General features: G+C 45.1%; 1 protein-coding gene across 2 annotated transcripts in view; it reads right to left on the bottom strand.

Annotated features, from left to right (window-relative positions):
* Nucleotides 1–4,458: 4,458 nt before the first annotated feature.
* LOC145820895 (uncharacterized) overlaps nt 4,459–22,701 on the bottom strand; it is a 152,517-nt gene continuing 134,274 nt past the window's right edge. The window contains exons 1-3 of one of the 2 annotated variants that reach the window (XM_082917578.1): nt 5,270–5,805; nt 5,091–5,189; nt 4,459–4,882 (exon numbers count right to left, since the gene is read on the bottom strand). In XM_082917578.1, coding sequence (XP_082773704.1) covers nt 4,565–4,882; nt 5,091–5,189; nt 5,270–5,674 — 822 coding nt within the window. In that variant the 5' untranslated portion in view covers nt 5,675–5,805 and the 3' untranslated portion in view covers nt 4,459–4,564. Of the gene's footprint in view, nt 4,883–5,090; nt 5,190–5,269; nt 5,806–22,701 lie in introns of those variants that run through there. The other variant, XM_082917579.1, reaches the window with a different exon arrangement.

Raw genomic sequence — 22,701 nt, 5'->3', positions numbered from 1 at the left:
CTGATGATTCCCGTATCCCTTTAGTATTCAAGCTCCGGTTCAAAGTTTCCAACAATGAAGCAGAGTATGAGGCATGTATTGCTGGCCTGGAAGCAGCCCTAGAACTAGGGGCAAGATGGTTGGACGTCATTGGGGACTCGAACCTCGTTGTGTCTCAAGCAAAAGGAGATTGGAAAGTCAAGGAGGAAAGGATGATAATCTACCACCAAACCTTGGATCTGCTAATTCCTCGGTTTGAGAAACTAAATTTCACCCACCTCGTAAGAGAGAACAACAGGTTTGCAGATTCATTAGCAACTCTATCTTCTATGATAGACATCCCGTCCGGAGTCCGGATGCGTCCAGTCATTATTGATCAGAAGTTCGTGCCGGCATACGAGTCGATTTCCGCCATAGATGAGGTTCAAGACGGCAACCCCTGGTATTACGACATCTGGAACTTTTTGAAAAGGAGACATATCCACAAGGGGCAAATGCCAAGGATAAGAGGGCCGTCAGAAGAATGGCTGCTCAGTTCATTATCTGCGGGGAAAAGCTGTACAAAAGGGGTCATCTGGGAATGCATAAGCTCTGTGTAGAAGCTGAAGAGTCAAAACGCCTGATGGAAGCCATCCATGGGGGGGAGTGTGGTGCACACATGAATGGAGTAATGCTGGCCAGAAAGATTCTCAGACAGGGCTACTACTGGTCAACCATGGAGGAGGATTGTATTAGCTTTGTTCGGCGATGCCACAAGTGTCAAATTCATGCAAACCGCATGAACATCCTGCCGTCAAAACTGTACAACATGACTTCGCCATGGCCTTTTTCAGTCTGGGGAATTGATGTGATCGGAGCTGTTACCCCGAAGGGGTCAAACGGGCATGAGTTTATCCTAGTAGCGATAGATTATTTCACAAAGTGGGTCGAGGCCCAATCATACGCGGTGTTGAAGGCGTTGCATGTCGCAAAGTTCATCAGGAACAACATCATCTGTCGCTACGGGGTGCCAAACGAGATAATTTCAGATAATGGTTCCCACTTCAAGAAAGAAGTGATAGACTTGTTGGAGAAATACAATGTGGCTTTTCATAAGTCATCTACATATCGGCCGCAGACCAACGGAGCAGTTGAGGCCGCCAACAAGAATATCAAGCATATACTGCAGAAGATGGTGGGAACCTATCGGGACTGGCCAGACAAGCTGCCATTTGCGCTGTGGGGCTACAGGACTTCAATCAGAACTTCTACTGGAGCAACTCCATATTCATTAGTCTATGGAATGGAGGCTGTTCTACCCATTGAGATTGAGGTTCCGTCGTTACGAGTACTACCTGAATGTCAGATAGCCGAAGCAGATTGGCAGCAAAGCAGATTCGAAGAACTCATGCTCTTTGATGAAAGAAGATTGAAAGCACTGTACTACATCCAAGGCTATCAACGCAGAATCGCCCGGGCTTTCAACAAGAAGGTTAAGTCCAGGAATCTGAAAGAAGGAGATTTGGTGCTCAAAGACAACCGAGCTCCCATCCACGACCCAAGGGGCAAGTTCAAACCTAATTGGACTGGTCCTTACATCATCAAAGCTATCTGGTCAGGTGGAGCTGTGGTTCTGATGGATCTAGATGGCTTGGAGTTCTCACAACCGATTAATATGGACAAGTTGAAGAAATACTATCCTTGAGAGGCTCGCTAGGCCGAAAACCCGAAAGGGCGACCTAGGCAAAAGTCAGAGCACAAAAAAAATTAGAAAATATAAAAACTGAGCTCGCAAGGTTGAAAACCCGCAAAGGGCGGCCTTGGCAAAAGTTAGAGCGCAAAAGGAGAGTGAAAATACTCGAGTGAACCTTAGCCTGAACTACGTAAGGCTTGATTCCCATCTTTGGGATACGTAGGCAACTTCACCTTGAAGTTCAGCCATAACTTTTCCCCGATCAACTCTGTCCATCTTGATCATCTCAGTCATCTTTATCCATCAGCATTTATCGTGATCTCCGTTACAGTGCTGTTCAAACTAGGGGCAACTTTCCGTTGCCGCGGCGGTGCAAAGTTACTCAGACTAGGGGCAACTTTCCATTGCTATGGAGTGCCGCATTGTTCTTCAGACTAGGGGCAATTTTCCAGTTGCGGGGATCTGGGGTTGTGCATCTCAGTGACAGATTTTCGGCGTGTCCAATTCTGATCCACATCGAAAATAGTTTTGAAAAGTTTTAATAAAAGTTGACTTTGTTCAAATCAATCTTTTTACGACTAAGACCATTTTTGGACCAAAAGCGGAAAATTTTCAGTACCATAACTTTCAATTTCATTGATTTCAAAATAGAGTTCTCCTGCTCTTGCATTACAATTGAGGTTGCTTTTTTTAGTACATTCAGAAAGAAAACTTGAAAATACTAATAAGCAATAAACTTGAGGCATAGTTGAATCAAGTATCTCTGCGTCCCCTCCCAGAGCTGGACGGAGCATCTGATGCCAAGCTAGGCCCAACCTGTGCCTCCTCATTGAGCCAATCCAAGCACTCATCGGACAAAGTGCAACTGAAAGAAGAAGCAGGGGCGAAGAGCTCTCTAGTCCTCCATGCCGTGGCATATCGGGCAAGCTGTGCACCCCGGATCGGGAAAGCGGCTGGATACTCAATCCCCTCCGGTGGGCAGGTCTGATCATGACCAAACTGACGCAGGAATCGGAACGGAAAATAGAATACGCAGTGGGTTAGACCAATCAATTGGATCCCAATCAGCCGGGACATACTATAGCTCATTGCCGGGAGGTTGAGCCAAGGACAACGCCAAGCAATGCCGTCTGCGGACAAATTGCACATCCAGTCAAGCCACCACCTTTCGTCAAGAGCATTGACTAGGCGCTGCCGAAAGAAGTAGCCTCGAGCTGAATAGGCCGGGCAAGAGTCCACGACCTGCAACTTATCCATTAACCATACCTAGGGGAGGGATGGAAAATGAGAGAATAAAGAATAGAGAGATGTATGATGAGAGAAAAGTGAGACAAGGGCTTTGTGAGAAAAATCGAGCCTGAGGGTCGAGTGATGTGAGCAAATATGCATGTAAGGTTGGGTGGAAAACATTACCTGCAGCAGCAGTGGACTCCCAGCAAACCTGGTTGCCTCCCGGCGATAGACAGAATCTAAGCCCATCAATGTCTCGGCCAAGGTCATGGCAATACAGCTCTTTCCTTCTCTCAAACCTTGGGCGACTTCAATCAGGCGAATACTAGCCCCGCTGAAGCCCGAGGAAAGCAGAAAGTGAGACAACAAACATAAGCAGAGGGCGTGTTGCCGGAAACCCTGCCAATAATGGTTACTGCGGTCACCGGCGTCGAAAAAACGATGGATCAAGCCGAGGATGTCCAGTTCCCCACTGCAGATCAGAGATCGAGCATCATGCGCCGTGAGCCCACACATCCGCCCTAAAGCCTGAGCATGGCCAAAACGGAGCTGGGGCAAAATCACTTCAGAGCATTCAGACTCCATCAAAACCTGAAAATCTTCGAAAGTGGGGCACATCTCTTGGCCGCCAAAGCTAAAAACGTGCGTCACTGGATTCCAGAACCTTGCCGCGGCATGGAGAAAAGGAAGCTGTAGTGGAGTACGGCTCAGCGTGAATAGTGCATTCAAGCCAAAACCCCGGAAATTCAACTTTTCCGAGCCATCTAGAGAAGAAATCCAAGATGTGACACTTTCTGCGAGAAACGCCTCCATCTTTGGCTAAAACTAAGATGAAATGAATGTTCCCGAAGTTGAGGCTTTTATAGAAGGAAAAACACTATTCACGGGGACACGTGTCAAAAATCTGGTGGCTGCAGGACTAACTGGCCGGCCGGCCACCTTTTCTGGCTGGCCAGCCATTCTCTTTTTCCAAAACTAGCTGGCCAGCCATTCTCTTTTTCAAAAATGGCCGGCCGGCTCCCAAAGGTGGCCGGCAATGCTGCAATGTGTCTCCTTGGCCCTGTTTTACTCTTTGAGGAAAGTTCCAAGCATTTCCGTGCAAACGGAGAGTCAAAGGCCTTCATCTCCCTCCGTTTCGAATGCGTTCCGATGCCCAGATCGTCAGAAGTACACTTTGTTGTTGAGTTTTGTTTATCGAGTTGTCGTTTTGCTTATCGAGTTGTTTGTCGAGCGGACGTGTTTCGTGTTTTTTTTTTGAGTCATTGCTCTCTGTTTAAGCAATTTTTGTTAAAGTCTTGTTTATTTGCGTTGTCGCATTTTGTTTATCGAGTTGTAAACTTGCTAAAGATTCTGTTATATCTTAGTAAGTTGAGTTGCTTAGTTTGTTGCGTCGGTTCACTACCTGACTTGGTGATTACACAATGCACATTTCCATTCAATTTCATTCTTGTGCAAAATAAATGATGCGATACGATGCTAAAAGTTTAAAATACAAACATCTTTTCAAAGGCTATTTCATTTCATCATACTTTACAACAAACAAAGGTACAAGTTTTACAAAAAATAAAACTGCCTAACAATGTGCAAAGTGCTACAAACTACTAGCAAAAAAGAAAAATAAAGCAGGAAATAGCAACATCAAAGTCCTCGGGAGCGGGAACGAGAAGCACTCCTCATCCTCTTCTACGGGACAATCTCCACAGCATCATCATCATCTGAGTCAGCGCCGTCATCCTCAGGATTCCCCTCAGCCTCCTCCTCCTCCTCCCCGGCAGACGTCTCGGACTGACGATCTGTGGCCTCCTCCTCCTCCTCCTCCTCAGGCTCCACCTCCACAACGTGAGCCCTGCGTCTGCGGACAGGCCCCCCTCGAGCTCCTCGAAAAGGCCTAGATGGCCCAGCTCCTCGGGATGGCCCCGCCCCCTGAAAAGGCCCAGATGGCCCAGCTCCCCAATGAGGCCCAGATGGCCTAGCCTGTGGCTGACCGGACCATGAAGGCATCTGAAAACAAAGAATTCAATTCAAATATATCAGTCCAAATATATACATCAGATGCAAATACAAGCAAAGGCTACATGAAGTGGGTGCATGTAAATACAGTGTACAAGTGGGGTGTGTGTCAAATGTGCTCTACACAAATGGTCTATCGATGCAGTAGAAATAAGCATGTCATCAGCAGTATGATAAATGCCAGAAAACCGAAGGGTACCTGAATGCCCGCGACAGACAACTGTGCCTCCCTACGCAGGACCATGCCCTCGAGGGTGGCCACCAGTCCAACCACCTCCTCCATGTACCCTCGCGATGGCTGCAAAAATGAGCTCATAATCATCAGTGAACAAAAGAATATCTAAACATCTGAATGATGAATGAAAAAGTGGAGCATACCGGCGGTGAGTCCGGATCAATGGCATATCGATCACTGGGCATCGGAGGCTCTAGGGGGATCGGGGTCGGAGAGATAGCCCCATACTGCCACGCCATCAACTCAGTCGGCATATCTGGCCATCCGGCATGAGGATGAACCGACGGAGCCGGAGGAACCGGTCTACTCCCACCTCTAGATGTACCAGCCCTGCTAGTAGAAGGGGCGTCTGCAGCCCGAGCCCGAGCCTGGCCCGAGGATGACATACCGGCAGGCCTCATCATCGGGATACGAGCTTCCGTCAATGGAGGCATCAAATATATGTGACGGTAAGTGGCGTAGTCCCCCTCCTCAATATATAGCAAAGCATCACTGCCCAGCATAGCGCCGACTACCTCTGAGTAAGAGAGCCTGTCAGCGGTCCGCATACTAGCTGGGGGTACTGCGGGAATATCCTGAGAAAGATACCCCCATACCTGGCGCAGAAAGCGTTCCCCCAAAAACCAGGCCCTGCCAACCGGCCCTTCGAGCAGGACCCTATATTGGGAGATGTCCGACGCTCCGGTGTACTGAAGTCGGAGACCATCACCCAAACACACCCAAGGCTGCCATGTAATCTGCGGATGATAAATGCATAAACCAATCAGAAATCGAGAATATACAGAGAAAATCAAAGATGAAAATGAAAAGAACTGAAAGTTCTGAAGTACCTCTGAATGTCGCACAGTGTCAAAGTACTGTCGCAGGCGAAGGAGGGTCTCTCGAGGTCTCGGCCGGTGCGGGCCCTCGAACATCAATGAATATGGGGTCATGGGAATCCCTACCACCTCCAGCTCTGGGGCTAATGATGGGAAGTATACATAGACCCATAACTGAGAAAAACAGTGCAGAATGTAAGTACGAAATGCTGAGAGCAAAATACAGACTGTAAAAGTGCGCTGTGAGTGCAATGTACAAGTAATGAAAAGCGGAAATGTAAATCAAGGGGACAGAAAAGTACCTCCCAGGCTCTCCAGTAGCCGCCAAGCAAATCGCCCCGCCCGCGGGAGGTCGCGCTCATATAAAAGTAAAGGGTAGCCAGGCCGGCGCCACCCCAGTCATATCGATGGACCTGTGATAGGTCAACTAGAGCGCTCAGCAGGTATAGCCCAACTGTGTTCCCTCTGTCGGCGAACAGGGTAGTCCCGAAGAGGAACATAAGGAAACCACGGGCATACTGCTCTGTCTCCTCGGGACTCTCAGGCACCATCTCCGCCCACCGGAAGTGGGAAGAGAACCAAGTGTATCGGACTCTCCCAGAAACCCTATCAACAGGTGGGCGAGCCCCTAACAGATACATCCAGGCGGCCTCCCACTCGCCCATATCCTCATCGTAGGGGATGGACCAACCTCCGACGTCTAAGCCGGTCAATACAGCAAAGTCAAAAGGGGTCATGGTCATGTCCCCGGTAGTAGAGAAATGAAAGGAGTTGGTGGTGTCCCACCATCTCTCTACCAAGGCTGCCATCAGCGTCCTCCTGGCAGGACAACGTGACAACCCGACGCAGAAGGGGCCGAGCCCCGCCAAGTCTACTAAGTCTCTGACGCCCTCCGGGAGCTCAGCATACCAATCCCGCGCAATGGTGGAACCATATCCCTGCACACTGCGGGAACAAACCTGCATTCAGAATGAATACATGTGTCAAATAATGAAATGAATGGGCTGTGTGCCAAAAAGATGAAATGGGCTGTGTGCCGATGAAACGAAATGGGCTGTATGCCAATAAGATGAAATGGGCTGTGTGCCGATGAAGTGAAATAAGCTACATGCAAAATCAACCTGGGCTGCGTGTTCAGAAAATTTGAATTTTGGGCAGCGTGTTCAACTTTCAGTTAATTTGTGGGCTGCGTGTTCACTATCTACCTGGGCTGCGTGTTCAGAAAATTTAAATTTTGGGCTGCGTGTTCAACTTTCAGTTAATTTGTGGGCTGCGTGTTCACTGTCTACCTGGGCTGCGTGTTCAGAAAATTTGAATTTTGGGCTGCGTGTTCAACTTTCAGTTAATTTGTGGGCTGCGTGTTCACTGTCTACCTGGGCTGCGTGTTCAGAAAATTTGAATTTTGGGCTGCGTGTTCAACTTTCAGTTAATTTGTGGGCTACGTGTTCACTGTCTACCTGGGCTGCGTGTTCAGAAAATTTGAATTTTGGGCTGCGTGTTCAACTTTCAGTTAATTTGTGGGCTGCGTGTTCACTATCTACCTGGGCTGCGTGTTCAGAAAATTTGAATTTTGGCCTGCGTGTTCAACTTTCAGTTAATTTGTGGGCTGCGTGTTCACTATCTACCTGGGCTGCGTGTTCAGAAAATTTGAATTTTGGGCTGCGTGTTCAAATTTCGACTATTGTGGGCTGCGTGTTCACTATCTACCTGGGCTGCGTGTTCAGAAAATTTGAAGTTTGGGCTGCGTGTTCAAATTTCGACTATTGTGGGCTGCGTGTTCAATATCTACCTGGGCTGCGTGTTCAGAAAATTTGAAGTTTGGGCTGCGTGTTCAAATTTCAACTAGTGTGGGCTGCGTGTTCACTATTTAATCTAGGCTGTGTGTTCACTTTCGAATTCGGGCTGTGTGTTCGACAAATCAGTGTTTGAGCCGTGTGTTCTAATATGGGCTGTGTGTTTGCAATTAATTGATGAGCCGAGTGTTCAGAAATTCGAATGTTTAAACTACATGTTCGGGATGCAAGCAAAGTACTATGTCATAAGCTAAGCTGCGTGTTTAAGCATGGCAAAGGTACTGAAATGTACGAGAAATACAGAAAATGAGGTAAATACCTCTCGGGCCTCGTGAGAGAGATGCTGCTCCGGCTCTCTGAGAAGCAGATCCCCGGGTGCTCGCTCGTCAAAGCTAGTAAAGTGACGGAAGACAGCGCGCGGGAGGACATGTGCTGAAGGACGGTACCTCCCGGGAATAAAAGGTCGGGTCCTCGGAGGTAGAGTCATGGGATCGAAATCATCGCCGGCACCTGGAAAACCTCCGCCGTGGGAAGAATTGCCCGCCATTTTCAAAGAATCTGCAAAAGGGAGCAAAAATGAGCAAAATGAGCCAAAATTGGAAAAAGTCAACAAAAGTCAACTCTCGGGAAATAAAAAGTCAACAAAAGTCAACTCCCGAGAAAATATTCCAAATATGGAGATAAACTTACCTCAAGTGGTGAAAATGCAAAATGAAGCTCCGAAGCCGGAATTTAATCGCTCCAAAGTGCTTGAAACTGAATGTTTTTGCGAAAACAATTTGCACGGGGCGTTGGAAAACGCGCGTGAAACTCAAATCTGGAGAGGAAAGTGTTGAAGGAGGCAAGAAATGAAGGGACCTCGGCTGCCTTTTATAGGCCTCAAGCCTTGGTTGAAGAAGCATGCAAAAAGGAGGGAAAAAGACCAAAATACCCCCGAATTAAAGCACATGGCCGGCCAACCATTAGCTTTATTGAAAATTGGTTGGCCACCTCCCCTTGGGAAGATAAACGGTCGGCCATGTTCCCCACCTGCCCATCTAGCTCTCTGCAAATTTTGAGGAAGATCGGAGTTCCCGGGACATGAAAAAGTTCAAGAAAAGTACACTTCCGGTCGCGAAATTGCTCCGTCGGGACTTCGGCTTCAAGTTCTGACATATGTCTCATCACCAGTCATCGAAATCGGAGCGTATCCTTTTTGAATGAATTGTAGCCTTTCAGAGAAGCAGATCAGAGGCCGCGATTGAGTTACCTTCGCCGAAACACGCGTTTCCGTACTCGTTGTTTCATAACAAATGAACACCCTGATTCATGCTCATTTTGTACTATCATCCACATTAACTTGCATTCTCATGAGCATACCTGCATTAACGTGCACGTTTCTTGATGTTGGCATACCTATATGTTGAGCATACGTTGTCACGCATGTTCCATTCTTGCATTGCGATGCATTCACTCACCAGCACTGCGTGTGTCGAACTTTCGAAATCACATTAGATATATGTTGGTAGCATATTGTACTTGTTGAGTTTCTCTCTTTTGCAGGCACGATATTGTATGTACGGTTCAGTTGAGGCTAGTGCGACCAGACGAATCGCGCAGGTATCGTATCTTCTCCGTGTGAGACGTGGCGGGGATTGAATAATCCTCCGCATTCTTGACTGCATGAAATGTAGTTGTTGCTTTGCATTCTTGCTTATAACTGTTGCATCTATTTGCGAGTACTTGCTTCATTACAGCTTGCTGCATTCGCATGATCATGAGGAAAACCGGCTTCGCGTGGCGTATAAGTCCAACTTTCAAAACCGGCTTCGCGTGGCGTATAAGTCCAACTTTCAAAACTGGCTTTGCGTAGCGTATAAGTCCAACTTTCAAAACCGGCTTCGCGCAGCGTATAAGTCCAATCTTCAAAGGCTTCTTGCATTATCATTTGCATTTTGCCCCCTGCCTGCGGGCACATCTCTGTTTATCCTGTATGTTTGTCTAAGTCTTCGGCCTTGTCAAAAATGGGTCGTCTCTGGGCTTTGACATTCACTCCCGTCACTTGTGACTTCCGAGTTCTGTCAAAGAGGGGCAACTGTAGACACCCCATTTTTGACCGACCTTAAGACTCAGACGTCACCGATTGAGCGCTTGGTGATGTTGCATAATGTGCTCGTTCAGAAGTTTCAGAGTCGCGGCTGTGAGCCTTGCCTCCGGACTTCCGAATCCTCTTTTGTGCCTTGTCTCGGTTTGCGAACCAGACTCGGTTTTCTCTGTTTCTTTTCCTAAGGGAAGAGAGAGGTCCCGTAGACCTACTCTCAATGTCCGTAGGCTACATTTGATGGTCGTAGGCCATTTTTCCCATTTCGGAGTCCGGTTCCCGGTTTTCGGAGCCGTCAGGCCGTGTGCCTCGGTTCGGGACCGCTTAACCATCTCCGTTTGCTCCGGTTTTTGGCATACATCCTATTTTCTCCCTTTTGAGGGACACTGGGGGCTGAGAAACCCACTTCGTGGCCGAACGCCACTTTCGGTGCCTAACAGCCCATTTTCGGGACCCCGAACTGCGTGTTTTGGCCCCGGAACTTTCATTTTGCAACGGTTTTCGTTCATTTTTGGCAGGTACCTCTGTTTTATCACGGGAGGCTAGTAATTGTTGCAGCAGCCAGTTATATCTCCTCCGAGGCCCTCCGACGCCCGTTTTTCTGACTTCCGGGCTAATGTTGAACACCTTGGAGTTAATGTTGCCAACTTTCAACCACATATCTGTGATCTACACACATGGGAGGCCCCTAAAAGTTGGTGGCCGGCCATTAAGGTTACCTGACCCTTTTGATCCCTTTCTTCCGGGCTAATGTTGAACCCCTTGGACCCACATTCTTGAACTTTGAACCACATATCTGTGATCTACACACATAGGAGTACCCCACCAGTTGGTGGCCGGCCAAAAAATATCATTGAACCTTTTGACCCCTAGCCGTCCGGCTAGGGGGTGTGGCCGGCCGGCCACCTGCAGCAAAAGTAACAGGCCGGCCGAGATCTTGACACTGTGCACTTTACAGCTGTGGGACAATATCCCCCAGAAAAGATCTTTATCTGGGGGATATTTCGTGGGGGAATTTTTCTCTCCTTTTCCCCCACCTTTACACCCCCTTTTGAACCCTTATAACCAGCTGGTGGCCTCCTTTGCAAGGGTTAGAAAACTTCATCTTCAAGCTTCCATATAGAACTCCATTTCTATACTTCTCATTTCTTCAAAAAACCCTAAGTCCCTAACCATCATTCCTTCTACACCACCAAGCTCTACCACCACCATCTCATTTCCAGCAACAAGGAAGGTTTCTCAAAGGCCAAAGAAGCTGCAAATTCATCCAAGAAGCAACAAAAGTTTGAGTCTTCAAGGGTAAGTAATACTTTTACCCTTTTGACCCTTTTTCTTGATTTATTTGTAAGCCCCACTTCCTTTTTGTTTCAAGCTCCGGCCCTAACTGAAAAGGGCCCTATTTTGAGCTCATCTTCACTTTTCATTAAGGGCTCAACCCTGTTTGAGCCCTCCATGATACACCTGCTTCATTGATCCTCTTGTATGTCATAATTTTGCATGCTATTTTTGGCTCATGAGTAATCTGTTTTTGAGCATGATGTAATCTGTAAATGTGCTTATTTTGAGCCTCTCTTCAACATTGGAGAAGGGCTCAACATTGTTTGGTGTCTCCATGTGTCACTTGTAGTTATATCCCTTATTTGGCCCCATTTTTGCATAAATTGGCAGCCCTCTTTGCTTCTGTTTTTGGACCTTGGTCCGAACTGAAAGTGGCCTTATTTTGGCCTATACTTCATGTTTCATTCACACTTTTTTTCTGTTTGGTGAATATTTTGTATACTTCATGTTATAGCCATTGTTGAGCCTTATTTTGCATCACATTTCTATCATGTTTGTATACTGATTTGAGATCTGCCATGTACTGTAAATATTCATATATTTGGTCCCTCTTCAGTGTTGTAGAAGGAAATTTTTCAGTTTGGGTTTTGCTTATATCACTTGCTTCATTACCCCTCTTTTGGCCCCTATTCTTGCATGCTATTTTTGCCATACCTATGCTTGCTGTTTGGCCATGTTTATAACTGTGAAAGTGCCCTTTTTGGGACTGTCTAGCTTCTGTCTTTGCATTGCATGTCCATGTTGTGCATGTTTGGCATAGCTATAGGCCATTTCGGGTGCCTAATGTTGCATTTCGGGACAATTCCTTGCATTTCATGTCATTTCGCCTCATTTCGGGGCTGTTTTCCCCATGTTTTAGTGCTGAAATTTCATTAGAATGTTTGCATGTCATTTCATTTCATTCTATCACCGCCTCGATTTGCGTGCCCGTGTGCACGCATTTCGAGGCACTCCATTTTTATCCGCCGGCATCCTATGTGAGTGTGGCTGAGGCTCACTCATGTTGGTATAAGCCCATTTGTCATTTCCATGTCATTTCATCACATTCTGTCACCGCCTCAGTTTGCGTGCCCGTGTGCACGCATTTCGAGGCACCCCATTTTTATCCGCCGGCATCCTATGTGAGTGTGGCTGAGGCTCACTCATGTTGGTATTAGCCCATTTGTCATTTCCAAGACATTTCATCACATTCTGTCACCGCCTCAGTTTGCGTGCCCGTGTGCACGCATTTCGAGGCACCCCATTTTTATCCGCCGGCATCCTATGTGAGTGTGGCTGAGGCTCACTCATGTTGGTATAAGCCCATTTGTCATTTCCATGTCATTTCATTGCATTCTATCACCGCTTCGGTTTGCGTGCCCGTGTGCACGCATTTCGAGGCACTCCATTTTTATCCGCCGGCATCCTATGTGAGTGTGGCTGAGGCTCACTCATGTTGGTATAAGCCCATTTGTCATTTCCATGTCATTTCATTGCATTCTATCACCGCCTCGGTTTGCGTGCCCGTGTGCACGCATTTCGAGGCACTCCATTTTTATCCGCCGGCATCCTATGTGAGTGTGGCTGAGGCTCACTCATGTTGGTATAAGCTCATTTGTCATTTCCATGTCATTTCATTGCATTCTATCACCACCTCAGTTTGCGTGCCCGTATGCACGCATTTCGAGGCACTCCATTTTTATCCGCCGGCATCCTATGTGAGTGTGGCTGAGGCTCACTCATGTTGGTATAAGTCCATATCATGTTTCCATGTCATTACATCTCATTTTTGCCATTGCCTCGGTTTGCGTGCCCGTGTGCACGCATTTCGAGGCATCTCGGTTTGCGTGCCTGTGTGCACGCATTTCGAGGCATCTCCTTTTCATTACATAACATGTTGTCATCATCTCGGTTTGCGTGCCTATGTGCATGCATTTCGAGGCATCTTCTTTTGATTACATAACATTTTGTCATCGCCTCGATTTGCGTGCCCGTGTGTACGCATTTCAAGGCGTCTCATTTTCATTGCATTCATGCATTTTCTCAGTTTGCGTGCCCGTGTGCACGCATTTCGAGGCATCTCGGTTTGCGTGCCCGTGTGCACGTACTTCGAGGCATTTCACTTCCATAGCATTGTGTATGTTAGGATTGTATATTAGTTGCATTTCATGCATCTCATGCATATTGCATCGTGTCCGGAATAGGAGTTAGCCCGGGCACGGGAAACGAGGTACATTTCGTACTCCGAGTGACGGAATGTGTCTCAATTCCCCAGTCACCGACACTCCGGATTATCCATGATGGAATTAGATTTTAGCTGTAGTTTCACGTGCATTCATCCTATATTGAGTTGTGCATTTCGACTCCTCGGCCATCATGCCTCGGTATGCGTGATTGGTGGCACGAGGATCGAGACATGCATATATCTGTGCAAATACATTGCTATGCCCCTTTCCTGCTCTCTGTTGCAGCAAAACAAAGAATCATCAACCTTTCGGGGCTGGGCACGCATTTCAAGAACAGGTGTAAACAGAGGCTAATTGGGGCATTCCGGTGGATTTCCGCGCAAGACAACCCGGACATGCATCATCCATCAGAAGCAAGGCAGTCCCTGGCTTGCACGCCAGTTGTTATTTACTTTCTTAGTTAATTCGTTAATTAATTAGGATTTTGCAATATTTCGAACTGTAATATTCTTTTATTTGGGACTGTAATATTTGGACTGTATATTTATTCGGACCCTCCGAATGAGGGCACAACTGTAATAAGTGTGCGTGAGTGTGATGTATGTCTTCCAACCCCACGTCTTTCTCCCTTTTATTTATCCGCTTATGATGGTTAGATTAGGGCATATTTCAATAAGCATACAATATGACAGCATGTTTTGCATCATTCATCTGTATTACATGCACCGGGCTCGGCGCATCATACTAACTGCATTGTATTTTCAATTCCAAATTGAATACCTGATAGTTGTAGCATTTCATATACCATCTTAAAATAGCCGAGCCTGCTATAGTTGCATTTTGCATGTGTTGCATTAGGCATTTCTGTATAATTAGGATCATGCATGATTTCTAATATAATTTCTATTTTGGCTTGGAGTACCCGGTAAGTTTTATGCTTTAGCATCCTTGCATGCGTGTGAGTGACTGCCATGAATAGCATGCTTACCATGAGGCTATGTGCTTATCTGATATAACTGCCTGAATGCCTGTGGGTGAAGGTTGGGTTATCTGAATTGGAATAAATCATCAAATGTTTTAAAGCCTACCTGCGGGTAACAAACCATTTTCAAAAACAAGCATGAAATGTTTTGTTCCAATTCGGGCGACCCGGTCTATACTTATACGCTGTGAGCATCACATAGTAACCTAGGCTAATAACCGGAATAAGAACTCACAATGTTTTCATAAATTGATATCATGGTTAGTAGAGGCCGGTCTATGATCGGGCGAGCGGGGGTGCTCATGAAGTGACCTTCCCCAATCGTACCCAAGTTCCCAAGCCGAGGCAACTTTGGTGATGACGGACACGTGGCCTTTTGGCACCGAGTCAGGGTTTCCTAAATTTCCCAAAATAAAATATTTAGGTGGCGACTCTGTATCTGGCAAAGCAGTCCATGTTTGGCACTTCTTTCAAAAAATCAGTTTTCTCAAAACGATTTGCCAGATTTGGACTCTTTGGTTCAGATTAAGAACCATGACAACAAAATCGAGTCCGAACTGTAGCGCGAGGCCCACGGGCCTGTCTATACCAACAAGCCAAAAATGCAAAGGGGCTATACAATGCATGCCAAAGTCGACCCAAACAACTAAGGACAGACCTTAATCATGGCAAAATAAACATGAAAGCTTCACAAAGCCAAGCCTAAAACATGCTAGAACAATGGTTTACAACCTAAGGCATGTTAAGGCAACAAAATGGCATTACAAGGTATTTATGCTAAGCAAGCATTGTGTACCAAACCCAACTTAAAACAATGCTATTTCATGACAAAATAAGCATAAATAACAGCTAAGGCATGGTCAACAAGAGCCTAAGCTAGGTGCTCCCTCAAGAGGCAAAAATGGTCCTTTTCAAGGACAACAAGGAGAGGAGGTGGCCCTCTCCTTCTTGGGACCTCAAGGCACTATCCTTACTTCTGAAATCCCTCAAGATTTCAGTGGTGAGGAGGGCCAAACACCAAAGTCCCGGAGCTCACACAAAATAGCACAAAACAAGGGCCAAACAAGGCTTAAGAGGGGTCAAACAACCCGAAAGCTTAAAACACTCTTAACAAACTATTTAGAGGCCTTAAAAACAGAACTTTTATGTATTATATGCAAAGCCAAAAAACAGTTGTAAGATAGGTAAAAGTAGTGTACAAAAATGGGGTAAAAAGGGGCTAGTTTCTTACCCTTGAAGTCTCCTTCACAAATGATGATCTTGTTGCCTCCTTGAGCTCAAATCCAGTCAAGAACACCAAGAACAACCCTCTGGTCCCTCAACAACCAAGAGAAGGTGTAACACTATGTGTTTGTGTGCAATAGTATGAACAAACACACACTAGACACACACAAGAGAGAGATATAGAGATCGGAAATATGTATCAACCCTAACCCTAATCCAGAACCCCCCTCTAAAATTTTTTGTAACCCTAATGCCAAGGGAGGAGCCCTCTTCTTATAGGCAAATCCCTCTTGTAAGGCTTTCAAAACAAGCCATCCAAGAGGGAAATCCCTCCATACACGTGTATGGAGGGGAACAGAGTGGGTGCCAGCTATCACAGCTGGCACAAAGTATCTACTAAAAGTAGATGAACAGTGATCGGCCATTCATAATTGCCATTTTGGCAAAATAAATGGCCGACCGGCAACAAAGAGTGCCGACCGGTAATATACATTGCCGATGGCATAAAATCACTGGCTGGTGGCCTCGAGCCATTGCCGGTGATGTGTGGGGATGCCTCACAAGGCATTCCCTGCCCCTTCAAGGCAAAACACAAGTGTTTGGTGCAAAACCAGACACAACACGGTCGAGTCGAGAGATCCTGAGGCAAGGCGCGCAACCGAGACCTCCGGGAACTCAAGATGAACACAAACAAGGGTAATCACCAAGTGTTCCAATGGTGACGTCCAAGTCTTGAGGACGGTCAAAAATGGGGTGTCTACACTTACCATTTAAAATGCATTTGGGTTGGAACTCGCGGACACTTATTCATACTGTCACGCATGATCGCAGATATGTAGTTATGGTGATCACTTACCATTTCTCATGCATTTGGATTCGAACTCTCGGACACTTATTCAGACCCTCTTGCATGAGGGCAGATATGTAATTATGGTATTTACTTACCGTTTCTCAAGCATCAGGGTTCGGACAATCGGACCGTTATTTGGACACTCTTGTATGATGGCAGATATGTAATTACTACGTTTGCTTAACATTTCTCATGCATTTGGGATCGAACATTCAGACACATATTCGGAACCTCTTGCTTGATCGCAGATATGTAATTATGGTGTTTATTTACCGTTTCTTATGTATTAAGGTTCGAACACTCAGACACATATTCGGACCCTCTTGTACGATGGTAGATATGTAATTATGGTTTTTACTTACCATTTCTCATGCATTAGGGTTCGGACCCTCGGACACTTATTCGGACCCTCTTGGATGATGGCAGATATGTAATTATGGTGTTTACTTACCATTTCTCATGAATTAGGTTTCGAACACTCAGACACAAATTCAGACCCTCTTGCATTATGGTATATACGTAATTATGGTGTTTGTTTACCGTTTCTCATTCATTTGGGTTCGAACACTCAGACACTTATTCGGACCCTCTTGCATGGTGGCAGATATGTAATGACTAAGTTTACTTTCCATTTCTCATGTATTAGGGTTCAAACACTCGGACACTAATTCGGACCCTCTTGCATGATGGCAGATATGTAATTATGTGGTTTACATACCATTTCTCATGCATTAGTGTTCGAGCAATCGGACACTTATTCGCACACTCTTGCATGATAGCAGGTAGGTAATTATGGTGTTTACTTACCATTTCTAATGCATTAGGGTTCGGACACTTGGACACTTATTCGCACACTCTTGCACGATGGCAGATAGGTAATTATGATATGTATTTACCGTTTCTCATGCGTTTGGGTTCGAACACTCAGACACATATTTGGACCCTCGTGCATGATGACAGATATGCAATTATGGTGTTTAGTTACCATTTCTCATCCATTAGGGTTTGAACACTCTGACAGTTATTTGGACCCTCTTGCATGATGGCAGGCATGTAATTTTGGTGTTTACTTACCATTTCTCATGCATTAGGATTCAAACACTCAGACACTTATTCGGACCCTCTTGCATGGTGGCAGATATGTAATTATGGGATTTACTTACCATTTCTCATGTTCTAGGGTTCGAACACTCGGACACTTATTCGGACCCTCTTGCATGATTGCAAATAGGTAATTATGTGGTTTACATACCATTTCTCATGCATTAGTTCGCACACTCTTGCATGATGGCAGATAGGTAGTTATGGTGTTTATTTACCGTTTCTCATGCATTTGGGTTAGAACACTTAGACACTTAATCGAACCCTCTGGCATGATGGCAGAAATGTAATTATGGTGTTTATTTACCACTTCTCATGCATTTGGATTATTCAGACCCTCTTGTATGACGGCAGATATACAATTATGGTGCTTACTTACCATTTCTCATGCATTAGGGTTCGAACACTCGGGCACTTATTGCACACTCTTGCATGATGGCAGATATGTAATTATGGTGTTTATTTACCGTTTCTAATGCATTTGGGTTCGAACAGTCAATCACATATTCGGACCCTCTTGCATGATGGCAGATATGCAATTATGGTGTTTATTTACCATTTCTCATGCATTAGGGTTCGAACACTAAGACACATATTCGGACCCTCTTGCATTATGGCAGATATTTAATTATGGTGTGTACATACCATTTCTCATGCATTAGGGTTCAAACACTCAGACACTTATTCGGACCCTCTTACATGATGGCAGATATGTAATTATGGTGTTTACTTATCATTTCTCATGCATTAGGGTTCAAACACTCGGACACTTATTCGGACCCTATGGCTTGATGTCAGATTTGTAATTATGGTGTTTGCTTGCCATTTCTCATGCATTAGGGTTCGAACCCTCAGACACATATTCGGAACCTCTTGCACCATGACAAATATGTAATTATAGTGTTTACTTGCCATTTCTCATGCATTAGGTTTCGAATACTCGGACACTTATTCGGAACCTCTTGCATGATGGCAGATATGTAATTATGGTGTTTACTTACCATTTCTTATGTATTAGGGTTCGAACACTCAGAAACACAATCGGATCATCTTTCATGATGACAGATATGTAATTATGGTGTTTACTTACCATTTCTCATGCATTAAGGATCGAACACACGGACACTTTTTCGGTCGCTCTTGCATGACGGCAGATATGTAATTATGGTGTTTATTTACCATTTCTCGTGCATTAGGGTTCGAACACCCGGGCACTAATTCGAACCCTCTTCCATTATGGCTGATATGTAATTAGGGTCTTTACTGACCATTTCTCAGGCATTAGGGTTCAAACCCTAAGACACTTATTCGGATCCTCTTGCACGATGGCAGATATGTAATTATGGCGTTTATTTACCATTTCTCATGCATTAGGGTTCGAACCCTCAGACACTTATTCGGACCCTCTTCTATTATGGCAGATATGTAATTAGGGTCTTTACTGACCAATTCTCATGCATTGGGGTTCGAACCCTCGGATACTTATTCGGACTCTCTTGGATGATGGCAGTTATGTAATTATGGTGTTTACTTACCATTTCTCATGTATTGGGGTTCGAGAACTCAGTCAGATATTCGGACCCTCTGGCATGATGATAGATATGTAATTATGGTGTTTGTTTACCATTTCTCGTGCATTAGGGTTCGAACACCGGGACATTTATTCGGATCCTTTTGTATGATGACAGATATGTCATTGTGGCGTTTATTTACCATCTCTCATGTGTTAGGGTTCGAACACTCCGACACACATTCAGACCCTCTTGCATGATGGTAGATATGTAATTATGGTGTTTGCTTACCATTTCTCATGCATTAGGGTTCGAACACTCGGAGAGTTACTCGGTACCTCTTGCATGATGGCAGATATGTATTTATGTTGTTTAGTTACCATTTGTATTGTATTAGGGTTTGAACACTCTGACACATATTCGGACCCCTTGCATGATGGCTCATATGTAATTGTGGTGTTTACTTACCATTTCTCATGCACTAGGGTTCGATCACTCAGTCACTTATTCGGACTCTCTTGCATTGTGGTAGATATGTAATTATGCTGTTTACATACCATTTCGCATGTATTAGGGTTCGAACAATCAGACAGATATTCGGATCCTCATGCATGATGGCAGATATGTAATTATGGTGTTTATTTACCACTTCTCATGCATTAGGACTCCAACACTCGGACACTTATTCGAACCCTCTTGCCTGATGGCAGATATGCAATTATGGTGCTTGCTTACCATTTCTCGTGCATTAGAGTTCGAACACTCGTGTAACAAGTTCGCGAGGGACCTCACTACAGTTCGGACTCGATTAGTTGTCACGGTTCTTAATCTGAACCAAAGAGTCCAAATCTGGCAAATCGTTTTGAGAAAAAAAGATTTTTAGAAAAAGAAGTGCCAAACATAGACTGCTTTGCCAGATACAAAGTCGCAACCTAAATATTTTTTAATGGGGAGATTTAGGAAACCCTGACTCGGTGCCGAAGGCCACATGTCCGTCATCACCGGAGTTGTCTCGGCTCGGGAGCTTGGGTACGTTTGGGGAAGGTCAGCTACGAGCACCCCCTTTCGCCCGGTCCGAAGACCGGCCTCTACTAACCGTGATACTCACTTTTGAAAACGTTATGTGCTCTTATTCTGGTTATTAGCCTAGAATTACTATGTTATGCGCACAACAAACAAGTATAGACTAGATTGCCTGATTTGGAAATAAACATTGCATATCCGTTTGTTTTGAAAAGCGCTTTAGAATTTGCTACTCGCAAGTAGGCTAGAACACGGATTTCAACGAGTTTTTCCAACTCAAACAATCCAACCTTCACCCATAGGCATTCAAACAGTTTATCTCACATAAGCATCTAGCCACATGGTAAGCATGCTGTCATGATAGCATTCACACTCATGCGAGATGCTAAAGCGAAAACACTTACATCGTACTCCGTGCCAAAACAATAAACTAGTTAGCAAACATGCATGTCCTAGCTCATGTTAAATTGCCTAATGCAACACATACAGGGTGCAATCAAAATAGGCTCGGCCAACCTAAACATGGCATATGAAATGCGATCAATTGATGCACGTATTCAATTTGGAATTGAAGTACAAACGCAGTTAGCATGATGTACCGAGCCTGATGCATGTAATATGAATGCATGAATGCACGCATGCGTAGCATAAGGTATGCTAATCCGAAAAATGCCTTAATCTACCATTATAAGCAGGTAAATAAAAGGGAAGAAAGACGTGAGATTGGAAGACATTCACACACTCACACACACTTATTACATAATTGCCCCCACTCGGAGGAACCAAATAAATATTACAGTCCTAATGATAAGCAAATAAAATTATTACAAAATTTCTAATTAATTAATAGAAAGAATACAAAAAGAAAGGGAAAGGGCGGCCGCATCCTCTGCCTTGGGATGCGCGAATGATGCATGCTCGAAACCCGGCTCGCCTGGAAAACCCGTACCATACCACTGCCGCCTCTGTTTATACTGCCCTGTCTCTCTGAAAATTGCCAAAGCCCTAGGACAGGTTCCTTGCATGCTGCAGAGTACCACCGGCTAAGGGAAATTCCACCGGTAGTTCATAATTTCCGCCAGCTGTTACTGGATTTATCGGCCATTCAAAGATTGTCGGTCGGCACTGAATTCTGCCGGTCGGCAGAAGCTTCCTGCAGAAGACAGTTTTGACAGCAACAGAGAACAGACAGTATACGGCATGGGATTTTAGGCACATGTGAGCATGGTCATGCTTCCCATCATGCTTTGAACTCAGGGAAGCATGGCCCTCGATTCTCGAGCCATCAATGGTGCATGATAACCCAAGAGATCAAGCTTGCCATTTGATGTAAAAATGCATGCAATCACACAAATGAGGACCAAGGCCTTATCATGTCGAAGTCAAAGGCCCCGGTGACCGAGAGTTAAGGCACGTTACATCACTTATGGTATGAACGCCCCTTAACCCTCACACTTGGTTTCACACCCCAAACCAAGTAATGCAATGCATGTTATGCAAACATTGTTCAAAATGCAACATGATAACAAGATGCAAGGCATGCCAAGGGTCATGCAACTAATATGACAAGCATGCAATGTTAGGCATACAAGATGCAAATGCAATGTAAATATGGACACTTTAAGCAATAGGATCAACGCAATGCCACATTCGATGAGACAATCATGCAATGGACATAAGACAAGCATGCAAGAGAGTCTTATACCATAAAGGGGCAGGCCTTGATCCACCCCAAAACAGTGGCCAAAAGGTGTCTAAAAGGTGGACCAATACTCATGCTAACAAGCAAACTCATGGTCCTATGGTTAAGGCACAAAAGGGAGGCACTTCACTCCCACCAACATGACCACTCATGGAATGACTTAGGCAAGCCAAAACAGAAATCTAACATGCAAAAATGGACTCCAAAACTCATTAATATGGTAGCTAAGGTGGCTCCAAAGAGATGTATGCACCAAGGCTCATGTGTAGGCATAAAAGGGCGCACCCTCAAGGCATGAAAGAGGTCACACATGCACACATACAAACATGATTCTTGGACTGAAATATGGTCCTAAATGATGCCAAATCATGAGGATGGTCAAAACTATGCATGCTAGAGGTCAATATACTCAAAGCTTACAAGCCAAAACACAAAGAGATGACACCAAGCAAGGCAAGAATGACTGAAATGGATGGCCAACAGACCTTAAACATGGTAAAATAATGCCAACACCTTCATGGAACTAAGCCAACACATGCAAAAGTCATGGTCTAAACACAAGATGTATTTCTAGGCCAAATAGGGAGATATAAAGCAAGTATATTAAGGATGCAAATGGGTACAAATACGGCCAAAAACAGAGATCACATATGACCCAAAACATCCAAAAAACTTCTGAAATGAGGCCAAAAATGATCAAGCATGCATGTTACCCTTTTAGGCCAAAATGCAAGGAAACAAGACAATGAAGGGAGAGGGGTGTCCCTCCCCTATGCAAGACTTCAAACCACCTTCCTCACCACTGAAAATCCACTGGTTTTCAGTGGTGAGAAGACCAAAACACTTAAGCAAACAAAGCCTTACCAAAGAGGCAACAAAAAGGCCAAATAAGGCCTAAGAGGGTGAGTTTAAACTCAAACCACAAAGGACCCTTAATGAAAGTTCTTAAGCATGAAAATACAAGCCTTTTTTATGTTATGCACAAAAA

This window comes from Camellia sinensis, chromosome 3, assembly GCF_055761805.1.
Source record: "Camellia sinensis isolate YWXY chromosome 3, ASM5576180v1, whole genome shotgun sequence".
Classification (NCBI taxonomy): Eukaryota; Viridiplantae; Streptophyta; class Magnoliopsida; order Ericales; family Theaceae; genus Camellia; species Camellia sinensis.
Note: the sequence above shows the minus strand (reverse complement) of the source record. Positions and strands in the feature narration are given on the sequence as shown.